Source organism: Anneissia japonica, unplaced genomic scaffold, assembly GCF_011630105.1.
Source record: "Anneissia japonica isolate Jap-2015-1 unplaced genomic scaffold, ASM1163010v1 scaffold11151_len745516_cov174, whole genome shotgun sequence".
Taxonomy (NCBI): Eukaryota; Metazoa; Echinodermata; class Crinoidea; order Comatulida; family Comatulidae; genus Anneissia; species Anneissia japonica.
In genome coordinates this window covers 447,140-472,594 of record NW_022744950.1, presented here as the reverse complement: position 1 = coordinate 472,594, position 25,455 = coordinate 447,140, and the positions used below count along the sequence as shown (strand labels likewise).

Sequence of the window (25,455 nt, the reverse complement as noted above, 5' to 3'; positions counted from 1 at the left end):
TGAAATCTTGTATAATTAATGTATTTCTAATTGCCAACATACAGGCAGTGTGAAAGCAACGGCAGCTAAAGGCATGTCACAAATAACTGAAGAATTGCAAGAGGAGCCACAGAAACCAACTGAATGGATAACAACAGCGCCCTCTGGTGATCGACTTGGAACCAAGGGAGATGGCAGTGTGTTTGAAGTTCCACCATTGATGCTTTATTCTGCAACAGACCCCATGACAAAGGAGGTGATAAAACTCATTTATAAATGTAAAATATAAAATAAAAACAACATTTTTTTTTTAATTACAAAATTGAAATTCTCACTTAACTAGACTTAAAGTGCTATATCACAACCTTCATATAATAAGATATCCACATGAAAATACAATAAGTGTATTATTTATGTTTCAATATATACAAAGTATATTTGACAATAATATGAACTATTATAATTGCTGTGATTTGCTTCATACAAAAGTGCATTGTAAGTGATAAACTTTTTTGAATTAATTTACTGTTAATGTTAATGAAATAAAATTTTAATGTGTTAGGTTATGACAACAAGGGAGGACCGAGTAGTAACCGTTGACCGTCCAGATGGCACCAGGATAGTGGATCATAGTGAAGGGACAAGAATCACAACATTTTACACCAAGATAGAAGCTAGGGATGAGATGTCCTCAGACCAAGCAGAAACGGGTATGTTTACCAAATATACTTGGATATATTTAGTTTTCTTTAAAAAGATAAAAATTGCCTGCTATATATTACTCATCCGAGTCCTTCCAAAACGAGAAGGAATTTTCACTGGATATTCTTCCGACATGCTGTAGGCTTTAAGACAGCAAGACTGAAGTTAAAGCCAGCTCCACCATTCATTACCTTGGATTTTCTGAAGGTTGTTGGAAAAAATATCTACAGCCATGAATTTTATTGTGTATGTTTTTTTACCCTAAACACAAATTGTGAATATTTATTCATGTATGTCCCCAGGTGGTATATCAAATGTTTATAAATTAAAAAAAAAAAAACCAGATAAAAAATCACATCTCCCACTGTATCACATGGCTTGTATTGAATACTGTTATAACAATAAAGTTTTATCATATCATTAAGAAATATTGAATTAATGCCAATGCTTTGTCAAGCTTTCTAATATCAACATCTAAATTGTTTTATTTTTTCAGGTGAAGTGCAACATCCTGTAATCCATGATGTGCAGCACGTCAAAGTTGAATGCGTGGGATTTGCCACTGTAATAATGAACTGTGAGGACAGTATTGCCACAACTGTATTCCCAAACGGAACACAGGTTATAACCATGCCCGATGGATCTTACGAAGTCCTGCATCACGAGGGTTCACGAATGACCATAGATTCGGATGGAATGTGTGCGTATTTACCAAAGCCAGATAATCTGAATATTGTGGAGAATCTGACAACACCGAGCGTGTACATGATGCGACACAGTGATGAGAAGATTTTGGAACTGAGGGATGGTAATGGTAACTTCTTCACAGTAATGAATACGGGTGAGGTGGATGTGTTTGTGCGGCCGAGACCTGCAAAAGAGGATGCCGGTGGCAATGCAGAAGCAGAAGAATTCATTGATGAGAAAGAAGGTCAAGAAAAGTCGAACAAAATCTTGATAGAAGAAATGGAACAATTCAACGAACATCCACCCCGATTCTTTATCATCAAGAGCGATGGTAGTGGGATGGAGCTGCTTCGGCATCGTAACGTCATGGACTATTTGTCAAACGCAGAATGCGATCCAACTTCTGCTATCCTCGGTGATCCTCTACCTGATCATCCAGGCATGACAGGTATCACTATTATGCGTCCGTACACCGAGAACATTTGCAAAACGTGGCTGATGCAGCTCGACGAACCAAACATCATCCCACGTAACCTGCGTTCCAGAGATTTCAAAACTTTACCAGCGTGGGAAGGTAAAACACCTGGACCTAAGTTTGGTACAAATGTAGGTAAAGGTGTTGCTATTGGGTCTGTTCACCGTCCACCAAAAACAATACCACCACCGAAGTGCCCAAAGGCGCTTGAGGTTCGTCAGTTGATTCAGTATGCAAGTATTACAGCTGATATTCGTGCTCAGATGAAAGATGGTCTGAGAGCATATGCAGAGCACATCAAAGAGAAACAAGAAGCATGGAAGGCACAAGAAATTTATGATCCAAGGGATGCAAAAGAGAAAGTCCAAGCTGGAGATCTATTGGCACAAATTCTTGCAGAGGTAATGACATAAGTAAGACTTAAGATGCTGTAACTGTAATTAATGAAAAAGTGTATAGAAAGGGGAGAAATTTATTCTGCTAGTTTTGTGTGTTTAAACGAGTGTAATGCACCGATATGCAGCTATTTGAGGGTGGCCCCTGTCATCAAACCCAGACTTTATGGACACTGAAGCTTGAAAGAGCTTTTCTCTAACTACAATTTCAAGTGAGTGTTTGATGTTCTTTGTAGGTTGACGACGAAGGAGAAAACAAAGACAAAAACCAGTTACAGACACCCACTATGACATCCGAGGCTTTACCTCAATCTTGTACATCAGAGAGCGCCTCTCAACCCAAAGTTGAAGCAGCAACCAAACCAACCTCAATGATCCAATTACCAGCTGACCAAGGATTTGGCTCAGGTCTAAGAGACCTGAAATCTGAGAGTGACATTGTTGGGGTGTATGAGAAGGTGACAGCACCACCATCCCCACCCCCGCAGCCAAGATCAACTGCTAGATATTCCAATGAAGATTGGCAGAAAATTCGGTAAGTATAGAATAAAATAATCACCCTTTGTACCTAATTGCATGTAATAAAGTGTGTTGTTATTTATACCACAGTAGTTTATTATCTTAAGAGTACTATGCTGCAATTTTTAACAGCGCAAAAATAAAGATACAATAATGTAAAGTTAAGCTATAAAGTGCGTCAGTTGAAAAATCCATGCAAACTTTAGCATAGCTGAGGAGGCACTCGAGGGTAACATAGTGTTGTGAAGTTAGTGACATAGTTTTCTGTTCTGTTTACGTGTGCAATTGTGTACTAAAGATAAGATATGAAGATAAGACATTTTATTGATCCACTACGGGAAACTAATTGCTCATCAAATTTTCGTTATTTGTATATATCATTCTTAGTATTTATTAGTAGTATTAATGATTAATTAATGATGATGCGAGTACTACACCTTATAATCAACAACTAAATTAAACTGTTTTCTAGGACTGAATTAGAAGAGGAGAAAAACTGCCTTAATGCTTTAAAAAACAGAGAGGTTCCGCCTTACTTTAGTTGGGATTTGGGTAAAAGTTTTCTGGCATCGAACCACCCTGACATGACGGCTCTCAGCAATGATCTAGCCAAACCCAAAAAGCCCACCAAGCCCTCAGTGATATTACCAGCTGACAGCCTGCCTAATACTCCCACTGACTCTCCTGGAGAAACCCAGCAAGGTTAGTGGATTTTGTATGCATTATGAAGCTATCTAAGCCAAATGTTGACGTGTTGGTGATGATGACAATATATACGACGCCGCTGACAATGGTGTATATATATTATACAAATAATGAAAGTTAGTGAGCGCAATGGGAAGAATATTTTCATTCGTTGAAAGATTGACAGACTGTTCCATTCGACAAGGTGGAGCCGAGTTGAATAGAACAGTCAACATTTCAAGGGATGAAAATATTCTTTCCATTGCGCAAATTAAAAACATTCGTTATTTGTTTCATAACACACCTAAAATAGATCTTGTCATTTAATATTTTATGAAAAAGCTCTACCTTTTTTCTGCATGGAGATTCTTGTCGTTTGATATTTTATTTTAAAAATCTACCCTTTTTCTAAATGGAACAGTCCAGTTCGGCATATTTTTACCCAATCACAAGGATTTTATTAGGTTGAAGTCATGTCAGCCATTTTATGGATTCAACCTTCCGGAAAAAGTCTTCGTTTCCTAGGCACCATGCAATGGACAAAAACAGATGGAAGTCAAAATGTACGGTGGAACTAAATTTCAATGATGAGTCTTGAAATGGGGTTAATAGAAAACCAATGTCACGTCATACAAAATCCACCAATTACATGACAAAGATCTATTTAGGTGTGTTATAAATATAAATAATAATATAATAGAATAAAGTAATGCACATCAAATATATGATAATGGCATGCATAAAGTTGAATGACATGAATAACATTATTTGGAGAGTGAAAGAGTATGTACTGTATATTAAGGTAATTAAGTCAATTAATGTGCACTCATTTTATCAGTCAGTATCAACGTCTCTGATGGTGTGTCAGCAGCAACTTCCCTGAAGGCAGCTGCAACAGCTCAGACAGACAGCTCGCCATCCCCGAGCACTCAAGGTAAAACTTCTTTAAGATCTTGATGCCATAAGCTAGATAGTATTTTTCTTTATAGGAGTTTATTCCATTAGTTGTAACGAATAATGTTTTATGTTATAATTGGTGAATTTAAACTTATGTTAAGATTAATCAACTTTCTTATTAAACCATTTCTTTTCTTCTAGTTACCAATGTAGTTGTATCTAGTCCATCAGATGTTAGGCCGACAAACCCAACCCCAGGTCATGCTACCGGACAAGGGACACCCACGCCATTGAGGCCAACTAACCCAACTCCCGCACACGCATCACAAACTCAAGGACTTGTCAGACCTGGTAAGTATCTAAAGCTGAGTATAGAAGAATTCCTCCTTTGGGGATGTTACAGACAAAAATCATCTAATGGAGTGTTCCCATATTTTCATTGACATAGAAATTTTAATTCAACGCAGACAAACAGTCATAAGTTTTCTGGAAGCATTCTGTTTGTTATTAACTTTCGTTATCGCTTGCTAACACATTGCATTAAAGAATTTTAATTGATGATTGTCATAGAACGTACGTAAGGTTTGAACTGTTATCAGCTCCTTAACACATATTGTGGAGTAACCACTTATCTGTCACTGATTATAGTCTGATGTCAAGAGGATTTTCCCCAAAGAATTGCTGTTAAACACAATTTTGATTCAATTTAAGAATACATCAGCAATTAATTTTAACAAGTCACAGATTGTAGAGTTGATTAAGATTATTATTTGTCTTACATTCTGTCCCTTGAAAAATGTCTTCAGTAAATTGTGACCAAATTGACTATTGTTAATAATTTTACATAATTTTAACAATCTTGGGTGTAAATTCCAATAATTTTCTCAGTAATGACATCTTTCTTAAACGGACGGTAGGCTCTAAGTTATTTCTTTTTTATGTTTACTCTTATTTATTGAACTTGTTTCATCTATCTATCCGTAGGCAATCCAACACCAGCAGGCAATCAAGATATGACAAGCGATACGCCATCTAGCCATACATCCATCCCCCTCCATGCTTCCACTATCCCAGAACACAATGAGGAAGGCTTAGATGTTGATATAAACCGTATGTGCACTCATTCATTTATTTATGCAAATATTCATTTATGTATTTATTTATTTATTCATCCTTTCTTTCATTCATTCAGGCAGTCAGTCAAGTCAATCATATTTTTACATTCATTCATACATACATTTATTCATTTGTTCATTTGTTTATCCATTCATGTATGCATTCATATATTTTATTGTTCATTCATTCAATCATACATCCATCTATTCCTATTATTCATATATCCATTCATTCTTCATTCATTCATTCATTCATTCATTCATTCATTCATTCATTCATTCCTTCGTTCCTTCATTCATTTATTCAGTCATGTATTCATTTATTCAGTCATTCATTCAGTTATTCATTCATTCATTCATTTATTTATTCATTCATTCATTCATTCATTCACTTATTCAGTCATGTATTCATTTATTCATTCATTCATTTATTCATTCATTCATTTATTCATTCATTCATTCTTTCTTTAAGTCATTTATTCATTCTTATTTATTTATACATAATTCCTTTGCTTAATGTTTTATTAAATGTTTTCTTGATTCACCTTGATTTACATTGACCTTTAGACTGGAAACTTGTTAAGGTTTGTGAGTCCCTCACAAACATTAACAAGATAAATATTAAGTTTAAGTTTGTTTTTCTCAGATTTATAAATTTGTCTTTGGTTTTTGTTTTTTAAAGAACCCACCGTGACACAAGAAACAACCAAACTATCAGACAACTATCAACATGAAATTGTAGAGGATTTCCCTTCAGCTAGAGAAAATCTCATATTTACCAGAAGTCTGGTCGTTGACGTAAACGGTGAACCCAGGAAAGACAAGGTGAACTTACCAAGCTCCATACTAGGACAGAAGCCTGGTGCCTTACCTAACCAAAAGGTATGTATAGTATTACAACTTTTCACAATTTATTTGTATATTTGTTAGATTTTGCACTGCACCATAGTCTCAATGTTCTTGAGTAAATCATATACAATGTGACATTTCACCGCTTCCCTGGGAGTATGTGTAGTAACACGTAATCGTATTTCTGGGTTAAGAGAGATAGATAATAACCGCAAAACATAATGATGTCTGTAAAATTCATCTGTGGACACAAGCATGTTAAGTTCTCCATGCCGTGTGGATTCTAGGAAGCAATTTGGCCAAATCTACATATTCAGAGAACGTAGGATGTCCGGTGGGACGGTCATGCATGAGTGATTCCGTTTTAGTGACGGGTGGATCCAAAGGGGCCTCAGGGGCTAGGGGCACTCCCCAAGAAAAAAAGAGAAGAAAAGATAAGGAGACAGGGAGCATGTACTACTCTGGAACAAGCTAATTTTTTTTTTTATTCCATGTACCAGTGTCTATGGTCGAGCATTTTAAAACAAAAATATCAGACACCACCGCTTTGACTCTAAAAAGAAGAGGTTGCCCTTAGAATAATGTATCCAATAGAATTGTGGATGAATATTTTTGATTCAACTCATTTTTTTCACTTCATAGTTTCAAGAGGTGGAAGACCCTGTGCGCAACAAGACTTTCAACTCCTCAATTGCAGGGGCAAAGATGAAAGGTTTTTCCGACCTGAACAAGATCCGAGGCTTTGAACTGTACCCGGGACAAGTCAACTTTGGTGTAGTGCGTGAAGGTTGTACTTATACATTTAATGTACTGCTGAAAAATATTGGAGTGGACAGCTGTCGCTTTAAGGTTAAACAACCACCACCATCTACTGGACTAAATGTCATCTACAAATCAGGACCGGTATTTATCACTTTTTTTCTTTCGTTGTAGTAATAAAAATAATACTTACAAGTTTTATGAGACAAATGTCTGTGATTTGGCTATATATGGGCATGATAATGTCATATCACACCCATATTTGGGCATGATAATGTCATAACACACTCATGTATGAACATGATGATGTCATATCACACCCATATATGGGCATGATAATGTCACAACACACTCATGTATGAGCATGATGATGTCATATCACACCCATATATGGGCATGATAATGTCATAACACACTCATGTATGAGCATGATGATGTCATATCACACCCATATATGGGCATGATGATGTTATAACACACCCATGAGTTTCCAGCACAGTATTTCTTTCTCAAAGGTCCCAGGTCAGGATCATATATTATCAAAATTGGGTTTGTGGTATTTTTATGTTCTGCATGAATTCATCTTTAAAACAGTGTTTATTTGATGGAAATTGGTTGAGTATTAGCAAAGTTATGAATATTTTTTTCTTTGGATATCAGCCATGTAGGTTTTAAGAAAACAGCTTCCAAAGATTCCAAAATCAGTAGTTTATTATTAAGATTTGTATATTCAAAATAATTTTAATGTACTTTTTAGTCTCAGTTTAGTGATTCATATTTTGCAGAAATGTTTTTCAATAATATCTCCTTTTATAAAATGCAAAAACCTGAAAATGTTTAAAATTCTCATTCTCAAATGTTTTGGGTGCTTGTGTGAAATTGGAAATTGTGACAAATGGAGGGTTTAGCCAGAACTGGTCACATATTGTTTTTGGCGACCATCCACTATTCCTATGTTCCCAGGTTGAAAAATGTTGATTGCGATGTGATTAGCAGGGGTCCTAAGTTTCCCACAGGTCATGGGATTCCCCCAGAAATCAGCATGGTCACCTGCATTTCTGCGAGAAATAAAGTTCTCAGGGGGAAATAACCTCCTGCTAATTTAGAGTCCGTATTTTGTTTCTACTAAGTATTGTTATCAATTAAACTTTGTGCCCTGGATTTAATTTTTTCTCTTATTTTAAAGGTTGCTGCTGGAATGAATGTAACATTACAATTGGAACTGTATGCCATAGCTGTAGGGGTCAAAGGTGGTAGCGGTCAAGGATCTATAGGTCATCATGTGGAGATTTCAACAGAGGTTGACACGCTCTTCCTACCAGTAACAGCAGATATCCTTTCAAAGTCTTAGTTTTGTACTTTAATTTTTAATATCAAATGAATCATATTCAGGAAAACTCACACCATAAAAAAATTGTTGGATCACTGACATAAATCATAATCATATTTTTTTTATATTGTGAACAACTATTTAATTCTAAAAGTTTTAAATCCATTTTAGGCATATCTATTACAAGGTTGGTTTGGCAGAACTTATAAATGTTGATTATTTTTATTGTTTCATCTTGTAACTTTTTTTTTGTATTGTTATATTTTTTTTTATATTGTGAAACCAAACTTTCAGCTACTTTTATATGTAATAACATTTGACAAAAATTTGCATTATAGCTAATACAAAAAAAAAACTACTACTTTACTTCTACACAATTGTAATTTTTAAGTATATATGTAAATTTTATGTTTTCCTTAATGCATAGCACATATTTTGACTGCTCATGTTTATGATGAACAATGTCGTATTCATGGTAACATTTCAGTCAGTCCTGGAGTTCGGTTAGTTTCTGCAAGACCGCCCTCACGGGATGGTGTCATCAGACCACGCAAAGATCGCTCTCAGGGTAAGATATATTAAATTTGAATACTATTCCTAATTTTGCACTAAACATAATAAAATACAGTTTTGATCAATGATAAACATTTTTAAAATTAGCTAAAATATGCTAATTGTACACCAAGCAATATTATAATACTTTTTTGCCAGTATTTTGATGTTTCCTGAAAACAAATTATTTCAATTTTTCAACAGAATCCACTGAATTTGACAGCCAACTTGTTCAGTAGACAGGATCTTCTATATTCCAGCTTCGCAGCTTTCCCAGTCAATGCCTCAAAAGTTACCTTAAGCATTTTCCAGATGATTGGTGTATAAATTGTATTATTGATGCAATAATTGTAAATATTCCTGATCGCCTTGTATTTTGTAGGTATACACTGTAATGTAATATAATATAACGATTATAATAAATTCCTTTAATCCTTAGCATCCTATAATTGTATCTGTATCAGGCTGCAACCCTTTCGCCAACCGCTTCCAACAAAATGCTCAACTTTTGTTTTCCAATCTGGTACTGGTATGGGTATAATGCACCTCTTAAGTGCAGTTCTTTTCCCTGGTCATTGGGTCCACATGTTTTAAGTGTTGCTGTTGGTAATCAGTGCAGGAGCAGGCAACTCCACGAGGTACCCATTTATACTCCTGGGTGGAGAGAAGCAATGCAGATAGTGTGCCTTGCTCAAGGACACAAGCGAAATGCACATTTAGGCATTGAAACCATGACCTCAAGGCTGGGAAACCAAACCGTTTCCCACTGTGCCAAACAGATGGTGTTTAACGACTATTAAGCCGGGCACTTGCTGCATCGTACAACGTCGTACGCCCTTCTAATGATGATTCCAACTCCACTCCCTGCGACCTTCATTAAATGATGCAACAGCGTCTGCTGATTTCCGGTAGCAGTCTGAAGGGATCTTAATTAAAAACAATCCATTGCTCATGTGTCATTGCGTTACGTCCTCCATAGAATCCACATTGGCCGATGACTGGGCTCAGTGAGTGTCCTGCTTCACTGAAAGATAGATATTGTAATACACAATGTATTGTGATTTCTGTATTAATATTTAAATAGACAAAACATAAGTTAATAATATTTCTTTTTGATGTGGCATACAAATTGCAGTGGATTTGTATATACAGTAGTAATCTAATCTGTATTATAACAATAGATTTATTGATATACAATACTTTGTATGAAACTTTAATACAATGTACTTTTTTGTGACAAGGTTAAAATCATTAAAGCAATATATAACAAAGTTCAGTGGCTGATTTGCTATTTTTTATGTAGTTCTCATTGTTTACATATGGTTAGAAGAGTCATCTTAAAAGTCTGAGAAGACATTTCAGACATTTCATCAAAAGAACTATGTTTCAACCATGTAGTAGAAAAACAAGTTATTATAAGGTTCACATCACTTTTTGGAATACTGTATGTTGTGAAAACACTTAATATCAATGATATAACAACGTTTGTAATAAACAAACGTTTATAAAACACCGTTAAAAACGTTGCCAAATACAGTATTCATTGAAAATTGATAACGTTTAACCATCATTCCCATGGTTTAACTATCATTCTCAATCCTTTACAATCCGCTATCGCCTCTAGGTCCCTTCATCTGTTTTACTTAATGCACTCCACCATCCATTTCTTTCTTGGTCATAGTTTTCTAGTAAAATACAACTATTGTAAAAGGTAAGATTTCCACAAAATCGAGTACCTGAGGCAGAGAATCTAACAACCAGATAGCAAACGTTTCCATTGCATTTAGTATCTTTTAGACCTATTTTCTCGGAATTTCTATTCCATGTAATTTAAATATTAATGCAGTCTTCTCGTAAGCCACAGACATTAGCATCGAGGATCTGTAAAAAAAAATACACATTCTATAAAAGATAACTTCTAAATATCTAATAAACAAGAGAAACAATAATAAAATGTTTTATCAATCAAATCTTCTTAATCAATTTGTTGTTCTGTACAAATATAAATATGGATGAATTTGTCATAATCATAGCCGTCGGAAGCATTTTGCAAGTGGTCCGGCCATTTTGATAAGTGTGGGTGGGTGGTGGGGTGTAACACATTTTTTTTCACATTTTTTTTTCACCATGGTTGAAAAAAATGGCTCCCCAGCCGGGAAATAGCACATATATGCATAATTTTAAAAAAATAATATCTTCACTTTTAATTTAAGTGTTTAAATTTTAATTGGAATAGGCCTAATCAGTGCTAGCTTGACCATTACACATTTGCCAAAATTTTATAATAGTTATTTGTTATATTATACCTCTAAACATTTTCAAAATCAATCTTAAATATTAAAGTTAAGGATTGTCAATAAAGTTGTAATGTACAATACAAAACAAGCTCATGATGGATTAAAAAATATATATAGGTCTATACAACATTAAAAAGATACGAACATTAAATCCACATAATATAGTGGTGTATATTCATTACAATAAGTACTAAAATAAATCTAAATACCACATTTAGTACCCATGAGTTCCAAGTCTCCCGTAGAGTCCTGGAATGGAGTCTCCTGGAAACTGGCTGGAAGGACTCCCACATTCTGGCCTGCGAGCAAGCACGAATCTCCCGAAATAAACGATCTACACAATTTCATGATGACATTTGCATGCTTTATCAAGTTTTTATACTGTAATATCCATTAATGCCAATCATTATTGGTTGTCACCATGCACAGCAAAAATGTCATAAGAAAACTCATTTAAACAGATCTCCCGGATGTGGATTCTTCCAAATTGGGACCCTTGTTGAGTGCCGGTCTTTAATTATAGGGATTCTATTAGACACCAAAAGACCATGGTTTTGGCAGACCAAACTAAAAATTTCTACTATGTATAGTGGTTTTAGTCTTTTTACACACTACAGACATAAACATACATCAGTAGCCTACGTTCTGTGTACAATGCTACGTATTGAATGCCAATGGTTTTAGTAGGACATTGAATTGAAATTGTTTTTCTCTCATTAAATGGAGCGCAAGTTTCGTGTGGGATGCAGTAATCATCCTAAAACACTTGGAAGAAAAATTCAACCGTAATGTATAATATCATGGTTTTGGCAGACCCAACTAAAAATGTTTCCTTCATTCAATAAATACATTATTTCTGATATATAAAAATATAGGCCTATAACGATTTTAATGCATTAAAAAAAAATATGATGATAGACATACTTAAGATGATGTTTTGTGTATCAGTGCTCTATATTGAATGGACTGTGCTGTTAGTAATATTGTAATGGTTAGGTAGGGGCACACTAGGACTTGATGTGTGAATAGTTTAAGCATTAAATAATAATAACAGCATACAGTAACTGTAGGCTTACATCCATTCTAACAATCATTTTACTATATCTTTTCTTAATTTCCCTCTAAATAGAGATATTTAAAGATGTATGCCTGCTTTTATAAAGCCACTGTCTTTAATTATATGGATTCAAATTAGAGACCAAAGGTGCTAAAAACCACTAAAACCCTGGTTCCAAAAGGGATTTTTAATTGGTGGTATGGAGGGAGACTTGCAATTGAGAAAACCCGGTGCGGTCGGTGCGGTTCCGACGGCTGTCATTAGATAGTATTTCGAATTAAAAATGTAGCAGAACAATAGAAAATCGAGGAAAATCCGCTACTATTCTACTACAGTCCGCTCTCCGATCCTTGAATTCGACACCACCTTTAGGAAAGTTTGGGTTGGTCTCCAATTAGCCGGGTTAACTTTGTGTTGTTAAGAGGTAGAAGATTGTTATGTGGGTCTTTGGAAAAGTGGTGCGTTACACAAACACTGTGTTATATAATAATATGAAATAAAACTTGAATATAATACTGCTACCGGGCCAGGATCACATGTATTGCGGATACTGGCATAACAAACCAAAAAAAGACAAGGAATAATCGATAGACAGTAAGGGTACAAAGAATAATGAGACTGCTACACAGCTTGCATCGGTATGCAAAGAAATACAATATACTGTAGAGATTTTTACTACCAAGTTGGAAAATTATTGGTTTGGATCACGCGCCTCCCCAAAAGTTATTATAATAGCGCCATCATGCGTCAATATTTAGTTGCTTATAAAAGTCAAAACTTTCATTTGTTTACGCACTTCTGTTGTCGGTGCCTGGATGCGTTTGTGTGTGCGTGGTTGAATGTGGTCTAAACTTATCCTGCTGTTCTTTAGCTTCCATATCAAAGACGGTATATCTTATTAATAAGTATACATTGCTTTTTAAAGGTATGTATGATTTGTGATATTTTTTTAAAAGTGTATATTTAATTTAGGCGCTAGAGTAGTACGGTAGGCCCTATTTAGGCCTCACCAGCATACTACCACAAAGCTCTTAACTTGAAGCCTACCTACGGTACTTTTTTGCTAGGTAGCTAGCAAAATCGTGTCTTCGTATCGTGTCTTTTTATCTTCTAAAAATATAATTATTAGGCTAGAAAATATTTAATGGAAATTTTTAATGAGTTTTTCAGGAGTGATTCAACAAAAATGTCAAACTTAATAAAAAAAAACATTAAAGAGAATATTGAAAGTTGATAAAAAATAGGTAGGCCTAGGGGCCTATACTAAAATATTAATAAATAATAGGCCTAAGCCAGAGGCCTAGCCCAGGCCTAGGTTAATAATGATAATAATCATAATGATATGAATTTGTAACTTCAGCATTTTTAATTTATCTGTTATTTGTATCAAGGAATTTGGTGTGGATTATGTTTGTATGGGTCTTAATTATATCAGGGATCATTGGGCTAGTTTTCGCATTTAGGGGTGCGAAACTGAGAATGTGGAAATAAATCCCAATTCCAATGAAAAATGAATGGCCATTTTTTGTATTTCAACACCCACTTAGTGAAACCAATTCCCCCCCCCCCTGCCCTCTTAATCCTATACACCCATGTTATTTTGACCAATTATGCAATTCTGTGATGAAACACCAAAAATATCCAACTTCATCAATGAGTTTCAATATACTGTAGCTTGTTATATTTTCATTTTGTAGATTAGAACTTATCACAGTTTCAGTGGTGTCACGCTCGGGTGCTGATGGGGGGCATAATAACCTATTTTCATTCAATGGGACTTACAGTTTTAAACAATAGGCGTATTTAACTGGTCTGTTTTGAACTGGTCACATGAGCAGCACAAACTCCTCACAAGAGTGGCTCAAACTCCTCGCTGTTTTTTAACGAGCTTAATGAGCACACTCCAAGCTCCTCGGAAAAGGACCTGTCGAATACGCCTAACAAAAGCTGGGTTCTGATGTTTGACATTTGTTTCTGATTTTGTGATCAATCTGCTTTGCACATGTATATATGTTATGAAAATAATAATAATAATAATAATAATAATAATAACAATAATAATAAACTTTATCTATACACGTGTGTCCCAGATTCAGCTAATGGCCGTTCTTCCCTCGGGCCATGTTAAAATACAATTTCATACAGTAAAACAGTACACAAACAGTTAAACAATAACAATATTAAAATTCTACAGCATAAAAAAAGAACAAAAACAAGAACACAGTACGGGAAAAATAAACATGTTTTGTTTCTCACTAAAATATTCTCTGTATTTATTTATCCCTATTTATCCCTATATAGAGTACATAGGCCTACTGTAGGCCTATACCAGTTACGAAATTTGACCTATGTAGGTCCAATCTATGTTGGTTTTGTCATAAGATAATTGTCTGAAATATTTAATCAGTCATGGACTACTTTTTGTTTTCTGTTAACTAAGTTAACAGTTCATAAATGAAAAGCTCTGAGCGCGAAAGCCCCCTTGGACCTCCATCAGGGGCCTTCACCCCTGGACTCCAACCGGGGCCCCATGCATCCCCCTGGCCCCAGCGTCTGTTTGCTCGCTCCGCTCGCAAACTTAGTGCTTGCCTCACTCATTTATTAGGGGCCCCAAACAGCAGTCAATGCCAGGGCCCCACAAATTCTGTGACGCCGCTACACAGTGTACTGCATTTAGTTGACATTTTGAATTTCGTTTGAAAGAAACATCCAGGTATTAAGCCTAAATATATACTGTTTTTTGCCATAGGTCATATATAAAATCTCTGCAGCTGGTGGGTGCTTATTTTTTCAAAGAGCTTCTTTGCTGCATAATGTTCAACCAGAGCATAATATTACAAAATACAAGATATGTTTATTTATATTGAATGGGTTTTAAAATTGTGGTAAGAGCTATTTGATGCTCAAGATATCAAAATAATATATAAAAATATAAGTAAAATGTATATAATTTATAGCAGAGTATTTTACATTTGATGATATTTACTTTTGGGAAGATTTAAAAATGCTCTATAAAACTTTAATCACAGAATCGACCAGGCTTATTAAATAGATCCAGGATTAGTGAAGTCAGTCACCCAAAGCAACGATATATAGTTAAATACCACAAATTGTGTATTTATCATTGATTTCATAGTGAATAATTAATATCGTGTTTTTTTTTTTATCAATTAATAGGTTTTAGCTATTCTAGTAAGTTAATATAACCTACATTAGCAGGGATATTGAACAGGTGCTGAAAGTAACATACACTAAAGATTAACCATAGATTAAACATTATGCAAATAGACAAGAGCAACAGATGTTTTAAAAAAATGTATAAGCATATGTGCTAATGTTAATGTTTGGTTGTAAGAAGTTCAGATTTTTAGATGTTTTGGAGGCGACACTGTACTTTATTATAAACTGTAGAAATGCATACAGTATTTAATAATGTCAAGGTTGTTTGTGGTAATCACAATCTAAATAACGTCATTGTGTGGATATGCAAAATACAATTAAGGACATTTTGATATGAAAGTTCTGAAAAGTGCATGGAAATTGGATTTTGGTTAGGAACAGTTGCAGTTCCAGAATTTGGTCTTAAGGGGGTAGGTTTTGGGATGTTTCTTCTTGGACCCTGAGTTCACATTCTTTGAGTGCACCTTCATGGTGTAGCCTAAAAGTACAAATACTGTTACACGAAACACCTTATTGGGTGACTGTTTATAGAAAAAGCATACAATTTACTTTGATTGTCACCAATTTAAATTGAATAAATTATATTGTGAGTGTGCATCATTTAGTTACAATAATTTTATTTAAATATTACAGTCGTATTGTAATAAATTTTATATCTTTATCTTCACTGATTTCGATTTCTTGGCATGTTATCCTTTTTTTGTTTTTCTTTATTGACGATAAAAATGAAATTCTACTAAATATAATAAACTGAATGAGTGGGCAGAAAAGACAGAAAAGTGAGTTTAATCCACTATATAAAAGTTTGTGACCTGCATTCATCTTGCTTAACATAGACAATGGATGACAAATATAATTAATACAGACCTATTGTGATGCAAACCATGTCACATATTAAATTAAGCACCGTTTTAATGTAGAATATTCATAAGCATTATAAAATAAACTATGTATGACTTTCCAAGCCTTTATGTATGTATTATAAAATCTGGAAAAATGCTTCAAAATTTCAATTATGAAATAAGAAATAACTTCCATTTTTACTATGAAAATTTTTAGATTGATTACTAGTTATTTAATTAAGTCTGCAAAGAATTACAATAAGTGAGCTAAACATATTTAAATGTAATTCTGAAGTTACTCAAACTTTAGTCCTAATCTAATTGTTTAGGTCAGGATTTTTATTTTGTATAAAAGAAATGTTTCAAATGTATAGAAGAAAAGTATGAGATCTGTTTTTATACAAATGAATAAGAGCTTAAAATGTGTAAAATCACAATGTACAGTAGTTTTAAAAAACAAAAATATACTAAAAAAAACATTAATTCTCAAAATTTAAAAAAATATATATTATATTTGATAGAAGCAGAATGAACTATGATAACAAATATGTGTTACAAAATAGTGTGATTATTAACAAAAAACAAATGAAAACATATTGAACATATATTATATATGAAGTATTATAATATGATTAAAAGATGATAAAAAAAAAGTGTGCAAAGACTAATATCAATATAATAATAATAATAATATAGAAACATTTTTTACGCAATTATACTTCCAAAAGAAAAAAAGGCTGTACACCCACTTCCATCTGTACTTCCAACTCATATTCTCAGCTGGATGGATTATCCCTGATAAACATGAATTTATTGGAAAAAAAAGAGGTCCTAAACCCAATTTTGAGACTCCCATCCATTCATGATACCACCTACTGTGTGTAAGTGTGTTCGTATGCTCACAAAACCGATTGTATAGCAAACAGCCTGCTACGCGATAGAGGTCTGCATCCCTCATTACTGTTCACCCTCTGATATTTATCCATCTACCAGACGTAAAGTATCTTGGCATTCTTAAAAATTGTGCTTAGCTAAAGAGAATGTTTAGCATAGTGATATAGACACAGGAGACTCTCATTGGCAGTAGTTCAGATATAAACTTTGTTTAATAGTGCATTAGTATAAGTTTCATTTTAATGATTGACTAATTGATTGATTAACTAATTGATTGATTAACTGTTTGGTTGATTGATGGTTTGATGCCGGGTTTCTGCTTCATTGTTTTTTTTTTATTTTCCTTTTGTCTGTGTTATACTTTATAGCATTTTCATAAACTTTTACATTATTTTATTATTATTATTATTATTATTACTATTATTATTATTATAGTTTAATTTAAATTGTTTAACAATAGCAACATAGCCTTGTAAAATAGTACCTACTGGTAAGAGAAGCTTGTCATAATTATGATTTAATAATAATAGTAATAATGATGATGAATAGTTATTGATTGATTAATGTTCAAATTTCCCTATATCTTGTATGTTGTCATCAATTCTAATTGCAGGAACAGGCTTCTTCATAGTCCATAACTGCTGCCTAGTCTGTCATCCCTAACCAGGCCTCACAGCCCATTGATATTTGGTTTGCCTCATTATAGTTTAAGTTTGATTTCTTTATACTGTTTTGTGATTTCTAACATCTGTGTCAGCCATTGTCCTCCATTTTCCTTTTTAAATAATAGCATCCAACCAAGTAAATCAAAACAAAACATGTTTCTTTCAATAACATAATTTCTTTTCATTCATACACAATGAGTACTTGATTTTACCCTCATGGGGGAAATAATAACAAACTACTGTAACTTCTAGTTCTTCCCCGGTTCTGCCTCAAGTGAATGATGCTGATCTAAACACGCTCTACGAAACATACAGGGTTCACTTATTTTTTAGTTTAACACAGTTATGTTTACTTTTTAAAGGATCAAATACTGTATTCGAATAAACGCCCCGGGGCATATATTGTTGAGAAGAGTTTTTGAGGGGGCATTTATTTATTTTTTTTTTTCGTTTAAAATGGTTATGTATATATACTCAAATAAATGCCCCTTAATGTCACTGTAAATGTGTAACTGCAACACATAATTATCACCAAAGTGTGTTATAGCGTGATCATAAAGACTTATTGAGCCTAACAAGGTTAGAATAAATGTAATCTACTAGAACGTGTTTCGAATGATGTTGCTTCCATTAGTTTTGCTTACAGTCCTTTAAGGGGGTGTATATTCGGGGAAAAATCTATATACTTCCCGGGGCGTTTAATCGAGTGGGCGTTTATTCCAAATGAGGCTCTGAATGGGGCATTTATTTATTCTTAGAATAACAACTGTGATAAAACTAATCGAATATCTATTCACTGTTATTTTCGCCATGCTTTTGTTAATAGTGAATTAGTGTCTTTCTTTTTTTTCTTTCTCAAAATGTTTTATTTTCTTTTGCCAAAACACACTACAGAAATAACAAAAGAGAATGTAACAACAATATTAAAAAGCACTTAGTCAATTATGCTTCTAATCTTAGTAAAGTTCCCACTGTTTGTTATAGCTTAAATATAGTACTTATTGTTATTCTTAACATTATTTTTGTTCAATTGTTCCTCTAAATTAAAATACCCATTTTTTAAAAACCCCTTAATTTTGCAAATTTGTAAATGTACCTCTTTTTTTTTTATTATCCATGGATGTGTTTTGTTTATCCATATTTTGACCAATTATTGTATCATATTAGTATTGCTTCTGGATTAAAAGACAATTTAATAAAGAAAAAAATGCTGAGGCCCTGCAGGTCTCCACAGGTTGCTAATAGTACAATATGTCTGCCTGAGGTTCTGACATTCTTTAGGTATTTGAACTACTGTACTAACATTTCCAAGAGACAAGCTAAGACCAAACAGAATAACAGTAATAAAGTTTTATGCAAGTAAACATAGTTTATATCATTGATTGAAAACGAATTCCACATTCCATGTGAACTGGCCAAATACTGATTATTTGTTTTAGTTTGTTTAAGTTTGGTGACGGTATGTGCAAAAAGAAAAAAACCATCAAAGAAACTTATAGCCATGGTGTAATAACAAACTAATTAAAGTTATATTGACTGTGGTTAAAATCTAACTGTAACCTTTCAAAAACAAAACAATAAATTGCTCATGTAATACAAGATTCAAAGAAGTTATCATCTTGGAATAAAATTCAATACAAAGATTATAAGAATATAGTTACATGTATCTGTATTTAATTATTATATTATCATTTTTTAGTATTATGCCTTGTACCATACTGTTATTATGAGTATTACATATTTTTTATTATTATTGCTATTATTACTATAATTGTAATTTAGTAAAAAAAAATATATACTAAAGTAAATACAAAAAGTATAGTAATTGTTTATTCTGATGGCAGTTTTTTGGTGGTGTAGTGATTAAGGCACCAGGCTAGTTATCTGGAGGTCGTGGGCTCGATTTCCACCTGAATCACTTGCACGAATTTTTTTGCAAGTATTTGGGAATGTACTCTGCATTCAATACGATAACATGTTTGGTAGGGCAAAAACATCATTTGTATTTATTATGCATTCAGTTCAATAAACACATGGATATATTAAACGTGATGTAGTAACATATTAAAATCAATGCAAGCTTCTATCCTATAAGGATGACATGATATCAGTTTTTATCCTAATTTTGTTACCACAATCTCCCATTTGTCTCATATGGCCTAGTTCTTTATCCCCATCTTTCTATATCCAGTAGCCTAGTTTCATATCAATGTTCCGCTTTTCTCAACTTTTTGTTTTCGCATAAAATATTACATATTTTTTTCATTTGATTTTCATTTTCAGAACCCATCTGCTCATATGATAATTTTTGTGCCATTTTATAATTATCATTACATTTTTATAAGTATTTTTTTAATTATTACCATTTATTTCTATTAATGTTATGACATACCAATTATTCAGCTCTTCAATTTTAAATTTAAAAAAAATTGTTTTATAGATATATACATCTATAGGCCTGATCCTGAAATTTGGAAGCTGTGTAACTTTAAAAAAAGTCCAAAATCAATGTTAATAGTCTGGAATTTCAAATTTGTGATTATAAAGTTTAGAGTATACTGCACTCAATTTACAATAATGGTAAGTTATTCGCAAAATTTGGCCTATGGTTAACATGCTTACCTATACTCAATGTATTTTCAGAAAAGTGTTTCCAAAGTTGAAGATGAAGATTCATTCAACTGAAAACTCTCAAAAATGTTGAAAATACATTTTAAAAAATACAGTTTAACTTGCCTAAAGTCAACTGTGCCTAACTCGAATAATTTCTAAGTCGAACGAATAATTTCTAAGTCGAACGAATAATTTTTAAGTCGAACGAATAATTTCTAAGTCGAACTTATTTTACATGCGAAACTGTTGTATTTTTTTTTTATAAATTAACAATCTGTAAGTCAAATTTTATCTAAGTCGAACAATTTTTCAGTGGAATTTTGGATTCGACTTAGGCAAGTTCAACTGTATTTTATTTATAACTGCAGATATCTCAAAATTATATAACATCAAAAGGCTATATTGTTAGATTACAGTCATGAGGTTACTTTTGGGCAGGAGTGGGCATAAAAATCATGAGGTTACTTTTGGGCAGGGGTGGCATAAAAATCGGTTGGAGGGCCAAAGTAAATTTTGATTTAACACTGAGGGCTGCACCCAAACTTTGATGTTTCCATTGTGCTTCTAAAAACCTTCATGCACTGCCTTTATACCACTTTATTCTAGGTTTTAACATTAATTTTACAGATGATCGGTGGCGGACGGTAAAAAACTAGGTGTTTTCTAATCAAAACAGTTTGGCAGGCGCACAGGGTTTTTATTTCATTTTCTCAGGCGGCAAAAAAATCACTGTTGGGGCGCACTTTACCCACCTGTGCTTTGGGAATGCCTTCTGTTCTCTGTATATATATTTTTATTTTATTACTCTAGGCTCATGGCCAAGGATTTCCAATAGTGACTTAATCACTGTCCTATTGTATAGGTGACAGTCCCTTCACATGACAAACAAATAGACATGATTTTCTACATAAACTAAGTCTTGTAATAAGTATGGAGTGTGAAAAAATCCTGGAATCTGACAGGATTTGAACCCAGGACCCTTGGATTGGAAGGCGGGCAGCTTATAACCACCAAGCTATTCAAGACCGTCTCATTTTTGTGAGGCAGTAAGTAAGCCTGTATAATCCAACAGTATATATAATAGATAAATTTACCTAATAATACCAATCATTAATTATTATTATTATTGTTATTATTAATTTTGTCATTACGTTAAACCCTGTCCAGACTATCAAATTTTATATGGTAAAAACGTGTGACATGCCTAAAAAATGAACGATTTCTTCGGATGAAATTCTCAGCCATCGTTTACTGTCCAGTAGACTAGTACCTTTGATCGAACTGACGCGAACAGACATTTTGCTCATTTTAATGAGACACAAGGTAAAGGTGGGTTACACGCGAGCGCTGTCAATCTTCATTTCAGCCACACACAAGCTGGAAATGGGTACGTGCTACTGCTGTCAATTTGCATTGCCACCAGACACAAGGCATGGGTACGGCTTTGTGTCTGGTCAGAATACAAATTAGATCGGTAACGATGTTCACGTTGCAAAAGTTGAAATCTGAGTGTTTCTTTTTTAAGTAGGATGAAGGTGACATACAATTAAATCTAGGATTACATAAACAAATAGGCCTATATTTGAAAACAATCATGTCAAAATATTAGTACGGTGGCCACCGTGCCTGCCATACCCATTCCGCCACCCCTGATACATCAGTCGTGTAATTTCATGGCTGGCTTGGCTGCTGGAATCTCATTTTTCCAGATCTTTAAAGTCAAATTCCGGAGGAATCTCATTTTTGAAGTGCTGTACCTCATTTTTTCTAAGACACAAAAGCATATTTGACGAAAAACTTGGAAATGGTTTAATGAGATACAGATTTTTGAATATTGAAAATGGTGGGGGAAAACAGTGGTTACGCCCCTTTTTTCCCAACTTTTAAATATTCAAGAATCTGTATCTCATTAACCGTTACCAATTTTTTTTTCTTCAAATATCCTTTTTGTGTCTTAGAGAAATCAGTAGTACAACATATCAAAGAGCTGTTTTCTTCCAGAGCCTGAAAGTTACTGAATATAGTGGATAGGCTTATATTTTGTAGTTTTTTTAAATTATATTCTAAAATCGATTGAATGAGTCTCTGAAATATTATTTTTGCCTTCTTGAATTCCAATTACTGTATTGACTCGCTCCCCCTGCTCTAGAGGCTTACAAACACATGTGCTTGATGGATTGAGTCCCAACCTGAACATGACTGATACGGTATCCCATGTTTTATCGATTCCATGTCAGTTTCCGTGACAATGTGTTCCCAACTAAGGTTTTCCACACGGAATTGATGTATGGAATGAGTTATAATTCTTTGGTCATATTAATTGGGTCAATGGAGCAACGTTTGGATTTGGTTTATTAATTTATTGCATATTGTATTTCTGAGTAATACTTATTCGAAAAATTCAGTAGGGATGACAACAGAGTGAACTACTTCTACGTCACATCCCTAAATCGTACCGTGCTTGCTGTTTTCTATACAAATTTGAATTAATTTTGTTGTTTTCCACCGTTGAATGCATGCACAAACCTGAGTCATTCATTTTCCACTGATCCTGTGTGGCAAAGTAAATCCAATTCAGAACTTACTTTTTCTGCTATTCAGTCTGAAACTACTTTTCAAAAAAAATATTACGTTACTGATTACATTCGCTCTATGCTGAGTAGACGAATGTATCCTTGATTCCTTTGTTGCTCCTGGTTTCAGTACAACCCATAAAAAAGCTGGTAAGGTGCTTCCTTTTAGGCTGTTCCTCATATTTACACTCAACTTTCAAGTATTCTTTTGACAACAACTAACGTTAAAATTAACATTTTTTTCTTTTTTTTAAGTTTTTTTCCTTCTCAAAATGCACTTATCATTCATCTTCCAAGATCTACATTTTAATCTTTGTTTTCTAGTTCACATATTTCTATCAAAAGTTCCCGAATGTCTTCTAAGGCAGCCAATGGTCTCCAGAGTGGGCAAGACCCAAAGAAGAGTCTAGTGTTCATCAGTTACAAGGCTGCCATTGGTATCTGCATTGGATGTGGTTGTCTAATACTACTGGTGGGACTGCTCTGTGGATTACTACCAAGGGATTGTGATATCAGGTGAGTACAGCAAATATATTCAATGATCTCTTAAAATAAGTTTAGAAAAAATATATAAATTTAAAGCACTCTCGGAATTTGAACATTAGACCTAATGACAAACTATGCCATAACACTTCTGCCACAGTGGCAGCACTATTGAGGGGTATGTGGGAAGGGGGATAAGTGCTTTATTCCCATCAGAGAGGCCGAGATCCCTTAATGTTTTTTCTTGTCAAAACAAAAAAAAAGCAGCTTTTAAAAAATGGCTAAAAATTGCCCAAATATGGTGAATAGGTGAATTTTAACTACTTGACCGTGATTTTTGGGGTGGGGGGGGCGACTGGGAGAGGGCGAGTAATTTTTTTGGGGGGGCGTGCCCTCCCCTAGATACGCCACTGCTGCTGGTCTCCATTAGAAGTTGTCAGACACGCTTATGGGGTGTGCGACAGTGTCTTGCATTTTCCTTAGAATTTGAACGATTAGTCATATGCACTGTACAAATTTAATGTAGTGTGAATGAAAAAATATATACTATTATATTCCTATTATTTATTTATATTAATATTAATTTATTTAATTGTCTTGAAATGGTTGCAGTGATAAAGAACCGATAGATGGTACCATACCAGCAACCAAGCCCAGCATACGAACGACTTCACCACAACAGACAACAGTTGGTAACGGACAAGCAATCTGGGACTATTATCGTCTGCCGCGTGATTTGATCCCATCTCACTATGACCTCTTTGTAAGAACAGATTTGGAGCAGTTTGTCTTTAATGGATCTGTAACGATAAACTTCATGTGTGAAAAGAAAACAAATTATGTTCTACTACACAGTAAGAATTTACTGATTGATAGGAACTCGGCGATGGTTACTGACTCAAACGGTGGGATGCTTACAATCGTAGACATCCAAATGTACCCGATTAATGAGTATCTACTTGTAGAATTAGCTGAAGAAATGACGGCTGACATGCAATATAGCCTAAGTTTGCATTTTAGTGGCACTTTAACTGACACACTCAATGGGTACTATAGAAGCTCATACACAACTAGCCAACAAGAGAAAAAGTAAGGACCAGTTTTTTATGTTCCATATATGCACATTATTTGTTTTGATAAATTAATAAAGAGAATAAGAATATAAAGAGTGAAAGAATGGCAGAACAGGCAGATAAATAAAAACAGATTATTAAGGAATGTGTGTGATAGAATAGAAAAGAATTGTGAGTAATTTAGCAAAAGAGGGAAAATACTTATTTACATCCAATGTTTTTTGAAGTTTGGAAGTTTTAGAGTTTCTTATTTTATGAATCAGAAAATGATATTTAAAAGATGGGAAAAGTAGTGTATAGAGTAAAAAAAAATGAAAGGTGAGTCACACCTCCATATAATTTGGTTATAGTGATAATTTATTAAAGGCAGATCCAAGTTAACAATACAGTGAAACAAAAGTGTAATAGTAATATTTAAGATCTTTTGAAATAATTGTAATATTTGTTTTATTATTTTAAAATCACACTCAACAATGCAACAGCTTTACCCCACATACTTCAATTAATATATTAATGTATCATTTTCTCTCTAGGTAGGCCTACTTGTCAGTTGATAATAATAATAATAATAATAGTAATAATAATAATAATAGTAATAATAATAATATTAATAATAATAATAATATTATTATTAATAATGATAATAATAGTAATAATAATAGTAATAATATCAATAATAATAATAATATTAATAATATGATCTTTTGTGTTATTTTCCCCTAAAAACGTCATGTTATTTTCCCCTTAACGTCGTTTTTTTAATTGTTCCCTAATTTCTCTATTGTCTAAGTTTTCCTTAAGGTAGGTGTTAGTAACATAATAATAATAATAATAG

The 25,455-nt window shown here is 33.7% G+C and overlaps 2 protein-coding genes across 2 annotated transcripts in view; both read left to right on the top strand.

Annotated features, from left to right (window-relative positions):
* LOC117119749 (sperm-associated antigen 17-like) overlaps positions 1-10,214 on the top strand; it is a 31,002-nt gene extending 20,788 nt beyond the window's left edge. The window contains exons 23-35 of the mRNA XM_033264617.1: positions 45-235; positions 542-689; positions 1,178-2,244; positions 2,475-2,773; positions 3,230-3,459; positions 4,280-4,375; positions 4,540-4,689; positions 5,323-5,448; positions 6,136-6,335; positions 6,945-7,205; positions 8,248-8,392; positions 8,822-8,959; positions 9,148-10,214. Coding sequence (XP_033120508.1) covers positions 45-235; positions 542-689; positions 1,178-2,244; positions 2,475-2,773; positions 3,230-3,459; positions 4,280-4,375; positions 4,540-4,689; positions 5,323-5,448; positions 6,136-6,335; positions 6,945-7,205; positions 8,248-8,392; positions 8,822-8,959; positions 9,148-9,182 — 3,086 coding nt within the window. The 3' untranslated portion in view covers positions 9,183-10,214. The remainder of the gene's footprint in view (positions 1-44; positions 236-541; positions 690-1,177; positions 2,245-2,474; positions 2,774-3,229; positions 3,460-4,279; positions 4,376-4,539; positions 4,690-5,322; positions 5,449-6,135; positions 6,336-6,944; positions 7,206-8,247; positions 8,393-8,821; positions 8,960-9,147) is intronic.
* Positions 10,215-13,089: 2,875 nt separating this feature from the next.
* LOC117119756 (aminopeptidase N-like) overlaps positions 13,090-25,455 on the top strand; it is a 36,820-nt gene continuing 24,454 nt past the window's right edge. The window contains exons 1-3 of the mRNA XM_033264627.1: positions 13,090-13,222; positions 23,389-23,580; positions 24,160-24,636. Coding sequence (XP_033120518.1) covers positions 23,417-23,580; positions 24,160-24,636 — 641 coding nt within the window. The 5' untranslated portion in view covers positions 13,090-13,222; positions 23,389-23,416. The remainder of the gene's footprint in view (positions 13,223-23,388; positions 23,581-24,159; positions 24,637-25,455) is intronic.